The following is a 12,200-nucleotide window of genomic DNA, read 5'->3' on the forward strand; positions in this document are numbered from 1 at the left end:
ATCCCTCTATATCCATCTATCTATGCATCTGTGTATTCATCCATGTACCCATCCATGCATCCATCCATCTATTCATTTGTCCATCCATTCATCATTTAATGAAGGCAGTTTTGTATAGCTTAATGCTGCAAAAGATGCCATTATGAAGAAAACACAGAGCATGTTCTCAGGGAACTGGAAGCCTGGTGGGGGAGTAGTATACACAAATAACCACTGATGGGATGGCCAGTCTGTGCTGTTAGTGAAAGCTCCACCAGCAAGGTACTTCAGGAGCTCGAATAGGCAAGGGAAATCAGAGTCTTCATGGAGGAAGGAAAATTTGAGACAAGTTTCAATAGGGAGATGGGAAAAGGGTGCATTCTGGGTATGTTGAAAACACATAGCTTTCACAGGGAACAGAAGCACTGAGGAATACAGAGCTGAAAAGAAGTGGGGTCCTGGAGAGATATGTGGGAATCAAGTCATGAAATGATTTTTAAAAGCAAAGATAAAACATCTGACATTAAATTAGGCCCTGTTGCACACACCTTTAGGCCTGGCTGGAGGATCACTTGAGCCTGGGAATTGGAGGCCAGCTTGGCCAACATAGTGAGACCTGTCTCAAAACAGACAAAACAAAAACATTTGAGCTTTAGTGAGAGGAATTGAGGGAGAGGTGAGTGGCAGAGGTTTGGAGCTGAGAATGTCCCAGTGCTCCTCAACACCAATAAAAATTTACCTAATGCTTGATTATGACCCTCTTGGTCTTAATACCTTGTGGAATCCCCTGCAGGGTTATGAATTACTCAAGAGTCCTGCCTTTGACTTAATTCTATATCCCCTAAAGCTTGTCATGGAGCAGGTGCTCAGAAAACACGGACATAAGGACAGAACAGATGACAAAACTGTGCCACAGGAACACCGGCATGATGATGTAGCATCATATATATAGGAAAAGTGATAGTTTCTGCCTACTGTGTCCCCCACACCACTCCAGCTCCTAAGAGAGGATCCTGCCTTCTTTGCTGGGGGTCTCTCCATAAGGCACCACAAGGTGGCGCTGTTCCAACTAAAGCATTTGGTTCTGCTAGAGTCCTTAGTGTTTCAACTGGTGAAGCCTGGTCTAAGAATTATCCAGGAATGGTCTAGACATCTCCTTCCAGCTAGTCCTAAGAAAATGAAGAACTTGAGTGCAGCCACAGAATAAAAGAGCTGACAAGTTGGGCATGATGGTGCACACCTGTAATCCCAGCATCTTGGGAGGATGAGGCAGGAGAATTCCAAGTTCAAAGCCAGCTTCAGCAACTTAGTGAAGCCCTAAGAAAACTTAAATTTTGTCTCAAAATAAAATCTAAAAAGGGATGGGAGATGTGGATCAGTGGTTAAGAGCCCCTGGGTTCAATATACAAAGAGAGAGAGAGAGAGAGAGAGAGAGAGAGAGAGAGAGAGAAGAAGAAGAAGAAGAAGAAGAAGAAGAAGAAGAAGAAGAAGAGGAGGAGGAGGAGGAGGAGGAGGAGGAGGAGGAGGAGGAGGAGGAGGAGGAGGAGGAGGAGGAGGAGGAGGAGAAGGAGGAGGAGGAGAGCTGACAGACCCCAACCTCAATCATGTATCAGTTATCATCTATCCAACCATTCCTTTGACTGTGTCACTATGTACCAGGTACATTGTATGTTGGGGTCTTGCAAAAGCAAGAGGGACCAAAACACAGTTCTTGCCTCAAGAACCTCATAGTCCAGTCCTATGCAGATCTTCCCTTCTTCTCTCTTTTACATGTGTGTGACACACATGCACACTCACACATGCACCTGTTCTTTAGGGCCAGTCCCCTTGACCTGGGAAGCCATCTCCACATGAGATCTACTCTTTGGTGCTGTTCACACATTCAAATCCAAATTTCTCCCCGAGGTTGCTGCATGGCCACGGAATATTGACACACCACTGACCCTTGAACACTCCTTCCCTCAAAGGCTTCTTTCTCTTGCCCTTCTCCTCAGTTCCCAGTCATATCCTTTCCTGTTCTCTCTCCCATCCTATCCCATCATGTATACATAGTCACTCTGCCAGCCCTGGTAGGTTTAAAATCTTCACAGCATAGGTCTGGTATATGCTAGAGTCTCCCAGCACCTAAAGCTCTGGAGGCTACAAGGACATGAGGCCAGATCCATACCTATCCAGAAATGAGGAGTTGGAGACTTTAGAAAACCAGACTTCAGAAAAATGGTCCTCTGTGGCACAAGGCTTCTGCCAGCCAAACCTGTCTCCTGACAGAGACCTACTTTGGGAGGATCAGGCCCCTCCTTAGACACAACTCCATCATAGTGGTGGCTGAAGATGGAGCATTGTGGGACATTGTCCACTTTCCCAACATGCTCCAGGGCCCTTCTGAGCCCTTGGCGGGTTTGGGAGAGGATGGGAGGGAGGGTTGGTGCTGAGAGTGGGAGCCAGGCCCATCGAGGTCCCAGGGAGTGAATGCGGCATTGTTGGTCAGGCCAGAGTCACAGATAATTACCTCAATTAGTGACAATGGGAGAGTAATAAATACAGGCTTAGTGTCTCCTACCCCACCAGGGCTCCCAAGATTAATCCAGGCTGACGGGCGGGCCCTGAAAGGCGTGATGGACAATTCATTAAACTCCCCAAATGCCGCACAACCTGGGCGTGAAGGCTGAGTTAGCCCCCTGGGGGCTGCGCCTTTGTCCTGATTGTGTGTCTCCGACACAGCAGAGCCGAGCAGCCCCCAGAGAGTGGGGAGGTGAGTGGGGCTCCCCTAGCCGGGCCAGGCGGCAGGGGGATTAGGCCTCGGTCCGGCCCTGGTTGCCCTGGCATACTGGCCCGGCCTGGCTGGAATGTCCGTGTGGGAGGGAGCAGGACGAGCGGAGGGGCGGGGCCGACAAGGTGGGGTAAGGGGGGCACACAAAACCAGGGGCAGGAGGAGTTAATTAGACGCCAGCCGAGGAGGGCGAGGGGCCACAATAGGGCTGAGGGGCTGCCAGGGACGGCCCCTTCACTTCCGAGGATTAATGGGGGGGGGGAGCTCAGCCCTGGGGGAGGAGAGCTGGAAGCTTCACAGGGTGGCACTGCCCCCTCTTGCCCTGCTGGGTATCTATGTGACAAGAGGCTGGAGGCAGGAGACTGGCCACCTGGGCAGGTGCCCTCAGCATCCCACAGAATGACTCTTCCTTACATGGCACCTACATAGGGAAAATGATGGGGCAGAGAGGGGAGGAAGCACCTCCTCATTTGTCAGGGAAGTAGAGGAGACAGGCATGTAATTTAGGAGCCCTGTTCTCAGCCCCTCTTCCCCAGTCCCCACAAAACCTACTCTGAAGCAGATTCCAGAGCCTGAAGCTTTACCTTCCCCAAGGAGGCTGCCAGGTTAAAGCCAGAACCTTCTGGACTGTATGGCTGGAATTGATGTGAACACATAGAACTAGGGGTGGCTGCAAGTGTGCACAGGAGATTTTGCCTTCAGGTATGCCTGTGCACCGGGCTTGGTGTTTGGCATGTCCTCAGTAAATGCCTGTTGAATGAATGAATGAATGACCTTTTGATGAGAGTAACTGATGTGAAAAAAGGGAAGTGGTACTTGGCTGCACCCTGACACAGAGTGGGTGACTTTGGGCCCTTCCATACTGAACTTTCAGCCATGGCCAGGGAACTCCATTTCTGAGGAGATGAGCAAGTGTCTAGGGAAAATGGAGTAGCAGTGGTTCCTTCACCTGGAAAAGACAAAAAAAAGAAAAAAAAAAAAAAAAAAGGCAGTAGGCTGTTGGAAGCCCCACTTCCTCTGGGCCTCAGGGAACAGGGCAGCCCTGGCTCCTCCTTAGAGCCACCCCACCCTACCCCCTCCCAGGGGATGACAAGGGAGAGTTGGCGGCAGTTCCCTGGGCATATTTATAACCTGCTGCTCCTCACCAGCGTCTGCTTTTAGCCCAGACGGGGGAGGGGGCAGGAGGGTGGTCTGTCTCATGCTGGGCGCCCCAGCTGGGTGTGGAAAGAGTGAGTAAGGGTGAGTGGTGGGCAGCTCTGCATGGATATTCCTGCTCACACCACAGCCAAACATCTTATTTTCTCCTCATTTTGTTATTTTTCTCTCTCTGTCCTGGAGAGGAAGACTGAGCCAGCCTGGGACAGGGGGTGGGGGGAGTGGACTGGACCCTAGGGTATTTGCAGCCCCACTGACAGGGTTTTTCCAGGGTGCGTGTGGCAGGGTGTGTGCGGGTGCCAGTTTGCTGACCCCCCAGGGACTATGCAAGACTGCTGTCGCAGTCCTCTCAGCTTTTCCACTCCCCTGAGGATATTTCAGGACTAGTACCTCCCTCATTTTCTGAGGCCAACCTTGTATCCAGGGTCCCTGCCAGCCTCAGATCCCCTTGGGTATGTGGCACCTGAAGATCAGAGGTGGGTGGGAGCCAGAGCATCAGGCACATTCCTGATGACATTATCCTGTGGCCACCACCCTGAACCACTCAGCCCTGAGACCTTTATGAGACTCTTTCTAGGCACAGCTGTTCTTTCCCCCAGGATCTACCCACTCTAGCCCCAAGTGAGAACAGCACAGATGATCATAATAAAGTAATTAGTTCCTGTGCCATGCTTTTCGGATCCTGCACTCCTTTTACTTGTCTCCTACCCCATGCTGGGGATAGAACCCAGGACCTCCAGCATATTCACCACTCTACCACTGAACTATACCCCCAGCCCTTTTAAGAGCTTTTTTCCCCCTTTTATTAGTGCATGCCCTGTTAGGGCCCAGCCCTGTTTTGTACTTCCCAGAATATTCTGCACTTTCCAGCCTCAGGAAGAGAAGGATCTCCAAGCTGAGGGCTTATGTATGGGAGTCTGTCTTTAAGCTTAGTACCTTAGTAAAGTCTTCAGGTACATGCAGAAGACTTTACACTTCATTGAGCCTTCATTGCACTCCCTCCCACCCTTTAAACTGACAGAATCTGTTTATGTGTTTGATTCTCTGGCTGGACTGTAAACTTCTCCTAGCAGGAAATATGGCTTGTATAACACTATATTGCCAGCATTTGGTGTATACCCAGTATAGAAGAGGTGTCAGTAAGCTTCAAATGACTGAAGCCTTCAGGTACATGATCTCATCTGAACCTCATATCCTCCCTGAAGAATAAGTAACAATAACCTTTCCTGTTTAATGGTCAAGGCAAAAGAGGTTGAGAAAGCAAAAGACATTTACTGGAAACCCAAGGTCTTTCAGGTGTCTCTTACTCAGAATCAATAAGGGTTTTATTCTTCCCACTAGGCTGCCCATCAGAACTGAAATGGTTCTGCCTTAACCAAAGAAGAGAAAGGGAAAGGGATGTCCTTGCAGGGTTGAGCAGATCCTGGATCCACTTCCCTACCCCCACACACATCCCAAAGGCCAACAAGGGTCAGAGTTCATACACCCAGGGAGAGGTGGGAGGCAGTGACAACAGCAAAGGAGTCCTGGGGAGAGGGGGAAATTCTCTTGTTGGCTGGGACCAGTTGTTGCCCTTGGGGGGGGGGGGTGTTTCTTAGCTCCTGCTGCCCTTCTGGTCCTTCCCTGGAAGGGAGGGGTTAAGATTAGAGACAGACATTAGAGTTTAGGAAGGGGATAGTGTTTGTCTGAAGTTAGGGTTCAGGCTAGGCTTCGGCCTAGACCTGGGGATAGGGAGAGGATTAGAGTTAACCTAGGTTTAGAACTATGGGCAGGATTAGCATTCCTGCTGACTCCAGTGAATGTGCATACAGAGGTAGCCTCTAGGAATTGTTAGTAACAGAATCCTCATTCTGACTCTTTGTGGGAATGGCCAGTTTAATGATTTGGTTATGGATCACACTTTGTCTCCTTTTGGTTTAGGGTGGTTTAAGCCTAGTCCACATTTGAATTCTAAACTTCCTGCTCCTTTCTTCTCTCCCATCATCATTCTGAGCTTTTTCTCAGCATGGAGATCCTTCTCTGAGGAAAAGAGTCAATAACCTGTTACCTGGATGCTCCTGCATCCAAGGTATAACTGGGATTCTAAGAAGATATTTCCCTGTCTTGCAGAAGAAAGGGGTGCTTCACCACTGCCCTATACCTGGGTCCTAGTAGGAGACAGGATTCAGGGAACAAGAGATCTACATCAAGGACAATAGCATCCTTTCTACTTGGATTTCTCTTTCTACTCTTCAGAACATGGCCACAGTTATCACTCAGTTGTCTTCTAGGAGGAAAAGCAGGCTCAGAGTATGTTTAATCCCCATTCATCAAATGAATGCACTTGCCTATATCACATAGAAAGTTGCTGTTAGAATAGGAAGATGAGGGGCTGGGGTTGTGGCTCAGCAGTAGAGTGCGTGGGACCCTGGGTTCAATCCTCAGCACCAAGTAAAAAATAATTGGGGCTGGGGAGGTGGCTCAAGCGGTGGCGCGGTAGCCTGGCATGCGTGCGGCCCGGGGTTCCATCCTCAGCACCACATACAAAGATGTTGTGTCTGCTGAAAAACTAAAAAATCAATATTAAAAAATTTTCTCTCTCTTTAAAAAAATAATAATTGAGTGAAATAAAGGTATTGTGTCCAACTATAAAATAAATATTTTTAAAAAAGAATAGGAAGATGAACCCTGCAGGATGTTTAAACTTCTGATCAGTTTCTTCTGGAGACCTGGGTCCCAACTGTTCTCATTAGGTCATCCAAGGGTCAGAATTTCAGGATCTTCTTGCAGGTCCAGGAAACCAGTTCCCCAACAATATACCCTATTTGTTTAAGAGAAGTAAGCACCCAAATCTGGGAGTAGTAAGAGGAAGGTAAGGGGACACCACAAACCATGATGTGTTCTGGATTCAAGGAAACACTACCAAGTCATTGATAAAAATAGAGATTTTATTCTGCAGAGGAAGATATTACATTGGTGGGGGCGAGGAGCCACTAATAGCTACAGTGGAAGGAAATACTGATTCCGGTAGGCAAAGGCATCTTTGAGAAACAGGAGAGGAGAGAAGGTTGGAGGGCAAAAGGAGAGAAGAATGGAGAGGGACTGGGTTAGAGTGAAGGTGGTCTCTGCAAACCAGGCTGGAACCCAGCACAATAAATAATTTTATTTACAACAACCAAACTCGTGGTTTTGTGTCCACGTTTCAGTGCAAATTATTTACACATTGATGAGGAGGCAGGACAGGAAAGGGTAGGAGGTGGTTGAGGGAGGCATGGCTCACAGCTGTTCAATGGCTCCAACAGAGAGGCTGGGAGAAAGGGGGATTTTTTTTGCTGCGTCCCCCACCTCATCTTCCACATCACCACAGCTGCCCTTTCACCCTGGAACCTCCCGGCTTCGCTTGAAGCAGGGAGGAGAATGGCCCTGATGCCCAGGTGTGTGTTCAGGGTCTGCTCCCATCGCTGGAGAGTGGTAAGGCGCCTGTAGGGACCAGGAGAATAGGGAGGACAAAGGGGAAATGAAAGAGGCAGAGAGGACGCTGGTGTAGTGTGGCACAGTCAGGGAACCAGCGTCAGGAGCTGACCCCGGGTAGGACGAATCCTTCTCTCACCTCCAGGCCAAGCAAGGGGGCAGTGCAACAAGGGGTCTCCGGCGGAGAGGGAGGTAGGTAAGTTGGGGCAGGTCCATCAGGATGGCAAGAGGGTTCATGCCGCCCCACGCAAGTGGTTTGAGGAGTCCCCAGAGAGGAGGAGATGGGAGAGATGGGACACGTATGAACCGCGGGAATGTGGCTGAAGATTTTGGAGCGGGCGAATATCAATCAGGGTCTTGAATGCCAGCGAATCTGTCGGGGGAAGTCTGGAGGACAGCGTTCCCGGGCAAGTCTGCGCAGCGCCTCACAGACACTCGTGCAGTACGCGTGTGTGAGTGCAGTTGCGGCAGCTGACGTGGCAGCACCAGTGGAAGGTGCAGTTGCAGCGCTCGGTGACGCGCTGCGTGCGTGTGCGGTGGCCCCGGCCACAGCAAAGCAGCTCGCAACCGTCCAGCGCCGGTGATGAACTGTTGCAGGAGCGCCCTGCAGTGCCTGCTGTACCAAGGCGTCCACTGTACGTGCAGAAGTTGGGTGATTTCTCGAAGTAGACGAGGTCGTGAGGGGAAGGAGGCTTGTGCGCAGGGTCTTCGGGCTCTAGGCGCAGCAGCTCCGCCCGTGAAGCGCGGTTGCTACCGCGGTTGCCGTAGAGTACACGCGATGCGCCGTCAAAGCGGTCGCGCAGCACGTCGCCCACCGCACGCAGCGTGGGTAGCCGCATCCAGCAGGTGCGCACCGTGCATGAACCAGACATCCCATGGCACTTGCACTCCTGACGCATCTCAGAGAACACTGTCTGGGGTGGGGGGCGGGGGGGGAAGAAGGAAAAAAGATGTCCCAAGGCATTGTCAGTCAGAGCCCTTATTCCAGATACCGCCCCCTCCCGGACGCGGACGGGACCTCAGCAAAGTTCTAGCAGAACCCAGGAGAAGGCGCGAAATATCCCTCTGAAATTTGGACACTTGGCCAAACTCAGCTACACACCAGCGAGTCACTCTCGGCCTCTCTACCCTGTTTTTTTTTTTTTTTTTTTTTTTTAATCTCTGCAAAGGAGGGGCCATAGGCAATCCATTCTATGTGTTGTATAACTTGTATCTTCTTCCGTTCTATCTGCTCTCAACCCAGAAATTCCTTTGCTTCAGCCACTCTCTCTTTTTTGGCTTTTTCCCAAATCTCCTGCTTCCCTCAGGACGCCCACCCCTGGAGTCCTCATCTTACTACCGACTCTTACTTTCTGAGCCCAAGGTTAGCCTGGTCACTCAGCTTCGGGTGCTGAGCCTCTCAGGTCTACTCACCGTGCGGCCCGCCTCGTTGTTATGAAGGTTCATGAGGAAGCGCAGGTCCCGCCCCTTCTCCCCAGAGTCCACGAACTCCCGACCGAAGAGGCGGCCGAAATCAATGTTGTCACTGCAGCCCCCCCAGTGCCAATCGGGGCCTCCAGGACCGCGCCGCCGATAGTCGCATGTGCAAGACTCGATGGAGCCTTCTGAGCAGGAGCGCGCCACCGAATGGGTGACCCCGGCAGAGGTGATGGCGAAGATAAACGCTGTTTCCCTACAGCCTAGGGGTGAAGAGAGTAAGAATCAAGAGAAGGCGCTTGTGGTCCGGCCAGCGCCCTCCTTGGAGGGCTTGGAACCTTGGAGACCCACGCCCGGATTCCACCCTTGGAGTCCTGAGGGCTAGACTAGCGGTAGTGTTGGAAACCTTATTTCTAGGTCTCACAGAGAAAACAGGTGCGTGGGCACGAACCCACCAACACTCTGGTAGTCACGCTTTACGGAGACTCTTCAGAACACTTTTTGGCTTTGGAGAGGAAGTGGGGCAGCACCAGAGAGAAAAACAAGAGAGGAGCGGAAGAACTTTGCATTGTCAAGACTTCTACGCAGCCCAAACAATCTACGCAGCTTTTGGCGTAGCAAACTTTGCTAAGTATGAAGCAAGACAACGCGGGCAGACAGCAGCTTCCCAGGAACTTCGATAGATTGAGGAAAGCGACCGTCATCCAGCGTGTACAACCTGGAATTCATTTTCTTTTGGTCAGTGGCCCAGAAAAGTTAAGCTTGGTGCCCAAAATATACAGCTGGAAAGCGCCTGGTAGAGTCTGGCCTGGAACTGGCGCTCCGCAAGAAGCAGTTAGGTGGGTTGATTGTGTGACCCTGCAGTGCCTGGGACATCTTCCCTGCGTTCACCGACCTATGCCCTGGGGGTGACCCTGTATTTCCCCTGGTCCCGGAAGCGTCGACTTCCTGGGTACTCACCTCGGTTGACGATCTTGCCGAAGAGGTGGGGCCCCGGAGCAGTGGGGCAGTTCCAGCGGCGGTTCCGGAACTGCCACTTGCACTCCCGGACTGCGCTCTGCAGCCCACCGCTCACGCTGTGCAGGATCCCCGGATTCTGGCGGATCAACCGCCGCTGCTTGCGGCTCAGCAGTTGCAGACTGGGCTCGAGCACCAGCTGCAGACTCTTGGAGTCGGTTAGCAAGTTCGTAGAGGAGGCTATGTTCACGATACCCCTGGTGGGACACACAATGGGAGCTCAGACTGGGGAAGGGGACCTGCACTCTAATCATAAAGAAGAGTTCCTAACCTCACTCCTCAGAACTAGGATTTTCTGAACATATCAATACAAAGGAGCATGCACCTGACCTTTGGGAATATGTACCAGGAGAGTTCGGGGGAGATCAATTATAAGGTAATGTCTTTGTGCTCCCAGACTTACTAGTATGAAAGAACTGGGTATCCAGACTTTTGGGTGTCTAGTAGTCCTAGGGGATTCTCAGAGTCCTGGGTCCAGGGACTGCACAGAAGAGACATGGGGAACATGGAGACTGCAAGAGTACCTGGGCTTTCCTAGCCTCCTTCTGATCAGTACCAGGGAAGAAATCCTGACCTGCAGTTCTTGCCTAGGGGTGAAATGCCCAGGAGTCCTACCCTTTTCTGGCCTCCTTTCTAAGTGAACACCTGGTTCTTCACTTCTTATCTTTGGAAATCTGTGGTGCAGAGTATGAGGTTAAGACTGGGGCTCAAAAGGGAATGACAATCCTAGATGGGAGTGGGCTCCCCGACTGGGTTATGGTGGGCCTCTGCCGGCAGATCATTGATCCCACTTCATCAGAAATGGAATCTCTGGGGCTGATGATACAGGTCAATGGTAGACCCATTGCTGAAGCATGCCCGAGGCCCTGATCCCTAAAACCAAAAAAAAAAAAAAAAAAAGGAAAGGAAATGGAATGGAATTTCTGGTGCAGCTCTGGGCTAGAGCAACCTTTGGTGTGGCAGAAGGAAGACAGAGATGGGGCAATGTCTGTGGAATGACGGGTCCCGGAGCATAGGAGCTGGAGGGTTGGCCCCTGGCTCTGTCCCCCAGAACAAGAGGCCACCACCCGACACCAGCTCACTTACCACCATCGGCCACTGCTGTTGGCGGCTAGGGCAGCGGGCAGAGCGGCCAGCACCAGTAGCAGAGTAGCAGAAACCCAGCTGGGCAGCAGCGCCCAGCGCCCCATGGCCTGCCTGGCCTGGCCGCTTCTGTGCTGCAGTTGCGGCGGCTTTGGCTGCTGCCCGCGACGGTGGGACCGGACGCGGCGGTGGCGGCGGTGGCGGCGGTGGCGAGAGTTTGCAGTCTGACTTTAACAACCCCGGAGGCGGTCGGCGGGCAGCATGGCTTGTGGTCCCGGCTGGTGGGCTGAGGCGGCCACGGAGGGCGGCACCGCCTCTTATACTTGCGGCACTGGCTGGAGTGACGAGAAGGCTGCCCAGCCAGGCTGCACTGTGGCACCAGGGCGCACCAGTCAGGGGCGCAGACAATGGGCAGCGAGCGGGGCCGTGGCTCCCTCCCGTCTGACCAAAGAACTGACAGGATGACCGTCGGGGCTTACCCCCCCCCGCCCCCAGCCCGGTGGCCCCCGCCTCCAGGCCTGCACTGGCCGCCGACCCCTCCCCTTGGGACGCCCTCCCACGCGCGCGCCTGCCTCACTACTCTTCGCGTCCGGAGCCCGTCGGGGACCAGCATCCGCCAGGGGGCGCGGGGACAATGCGCTTGGGGAGAATCCCCCAGGAGCCCAGACCGCCTCGCCAAGCGCTATGGGGTTGTCCCCTCGACGTCACCCTGACCCCACTGGTGTCCCTTCTCTCCCCCATCCTGAGTGGTGGAAGGAAGGAAACCTGTGGTTCTGGCCAGAGACTAGGGAGATGCTTTCCCACCCAGGAACCCCCAACGGCTGGACAGAGAAGGAAAAGGGGGAGACAGGGACGTGGGTGGAGCTGTGGTCAGGGAAATCCCGAGGTTAGGATAGGGGTGGACTGACCAAACAGAGCCTGGCGGTGGAGAGAAACCTGAAGCAGCAGCAGGTTGCACATGTGAGCCAGAGGAAAGCACAAGTGGCTGTGTGTGCAAGTGAAAATGTACACTGTGTTCTGAAGGTGCATGTTCCTGTGTATTGGTATGTTCAGAAACTCCTAGTTTTGAGGAGTGAGGTTAGGAACTCTTTCCAAAGAATTTTGGACTCAAGTCAGAAGAGATCATCAGGTTTTTTTTTTTTTTTTTTTTTTTTTTTTTTTTTTTTTTTTGTTACAGTTGCTGCCTGGGGCAGTGTGTCAGGAAGGAGGTGGCAGCTATGATAAGAGAAACCCAGAAGCTTGACTAAGGGATGCAGAGTGTCTGGTACTGTTGGAAGGTGGGTGGATGAGTGTGTGCATGGGAAGATTACATATGTGTGGATGTGTCACA

At 52.2% G+C, this 12,200-nt stretch overlaps 1 protein-coding gene across 1 annotated transcript; it reads right to left on the reverse strand.

The window, feature by feature from the left end:
* Positions 1-7,779: 7,779 nt before the first annotated feature.
* Positions 7,780-10,977, reverse strand: Wnt1 (Wnt family member 1). The gene is made up of 4 exons (XM_026407098.2): positions 10,874-10,977; positions 9,731-9,984; positions 8,768-9,033; positions 7,780-8,268 (listed from the first exon to the last, which is right to left on the reverse strand). Exons 1-4 carry the CDS (start codon positions 10,975-10,977, stop codon positions 7,780-7,782), a joined length of 1,113 nt encoding a protein of 370 aa, XP_026262883.1.
* Between the last annotated feature and the right edge of the window lie 1,223 nt (positions 10,978-12,200).

Source organism: Urocitellus parryii, chromosome 5 (assembly GCF_045843805.1).
Source record: "Urocitellus parryii isolate mUroPar1 chromosome 5, mUroPar1.hap1, whole genome shotgun sequence".
Taxonomy (NCBI): Eukaryota; Metazoa; Chordata; class Mammalia; order Rodentia; family Sciuridae; genus Urocitellus; species Urocitellus parryii.

Coding starts and splice junctions, on each gene's coding strand:
- Wnt1 (XM_026407098.2), bottom strand. CDS start 10,977: ATGGGGCGCTGGGCGCTGCTGCCCAGCTGGGTTTCTGCTACTCTGCTA. Junction 9,985..10,873: donor AACAGCAGTGGCCGATGGTG/GTAAGTGAGCTG, acceptor GTGTCCCACCAG/GGGTATCGTGAACATAGCCT. Junction 8,269..8,767: donor ACAACGAGGCGGGCCGCACG/GTGAGTAGACCT, acceptor CCCCCACCCCAG/ACAGTGTTCTCTGAGATGCG.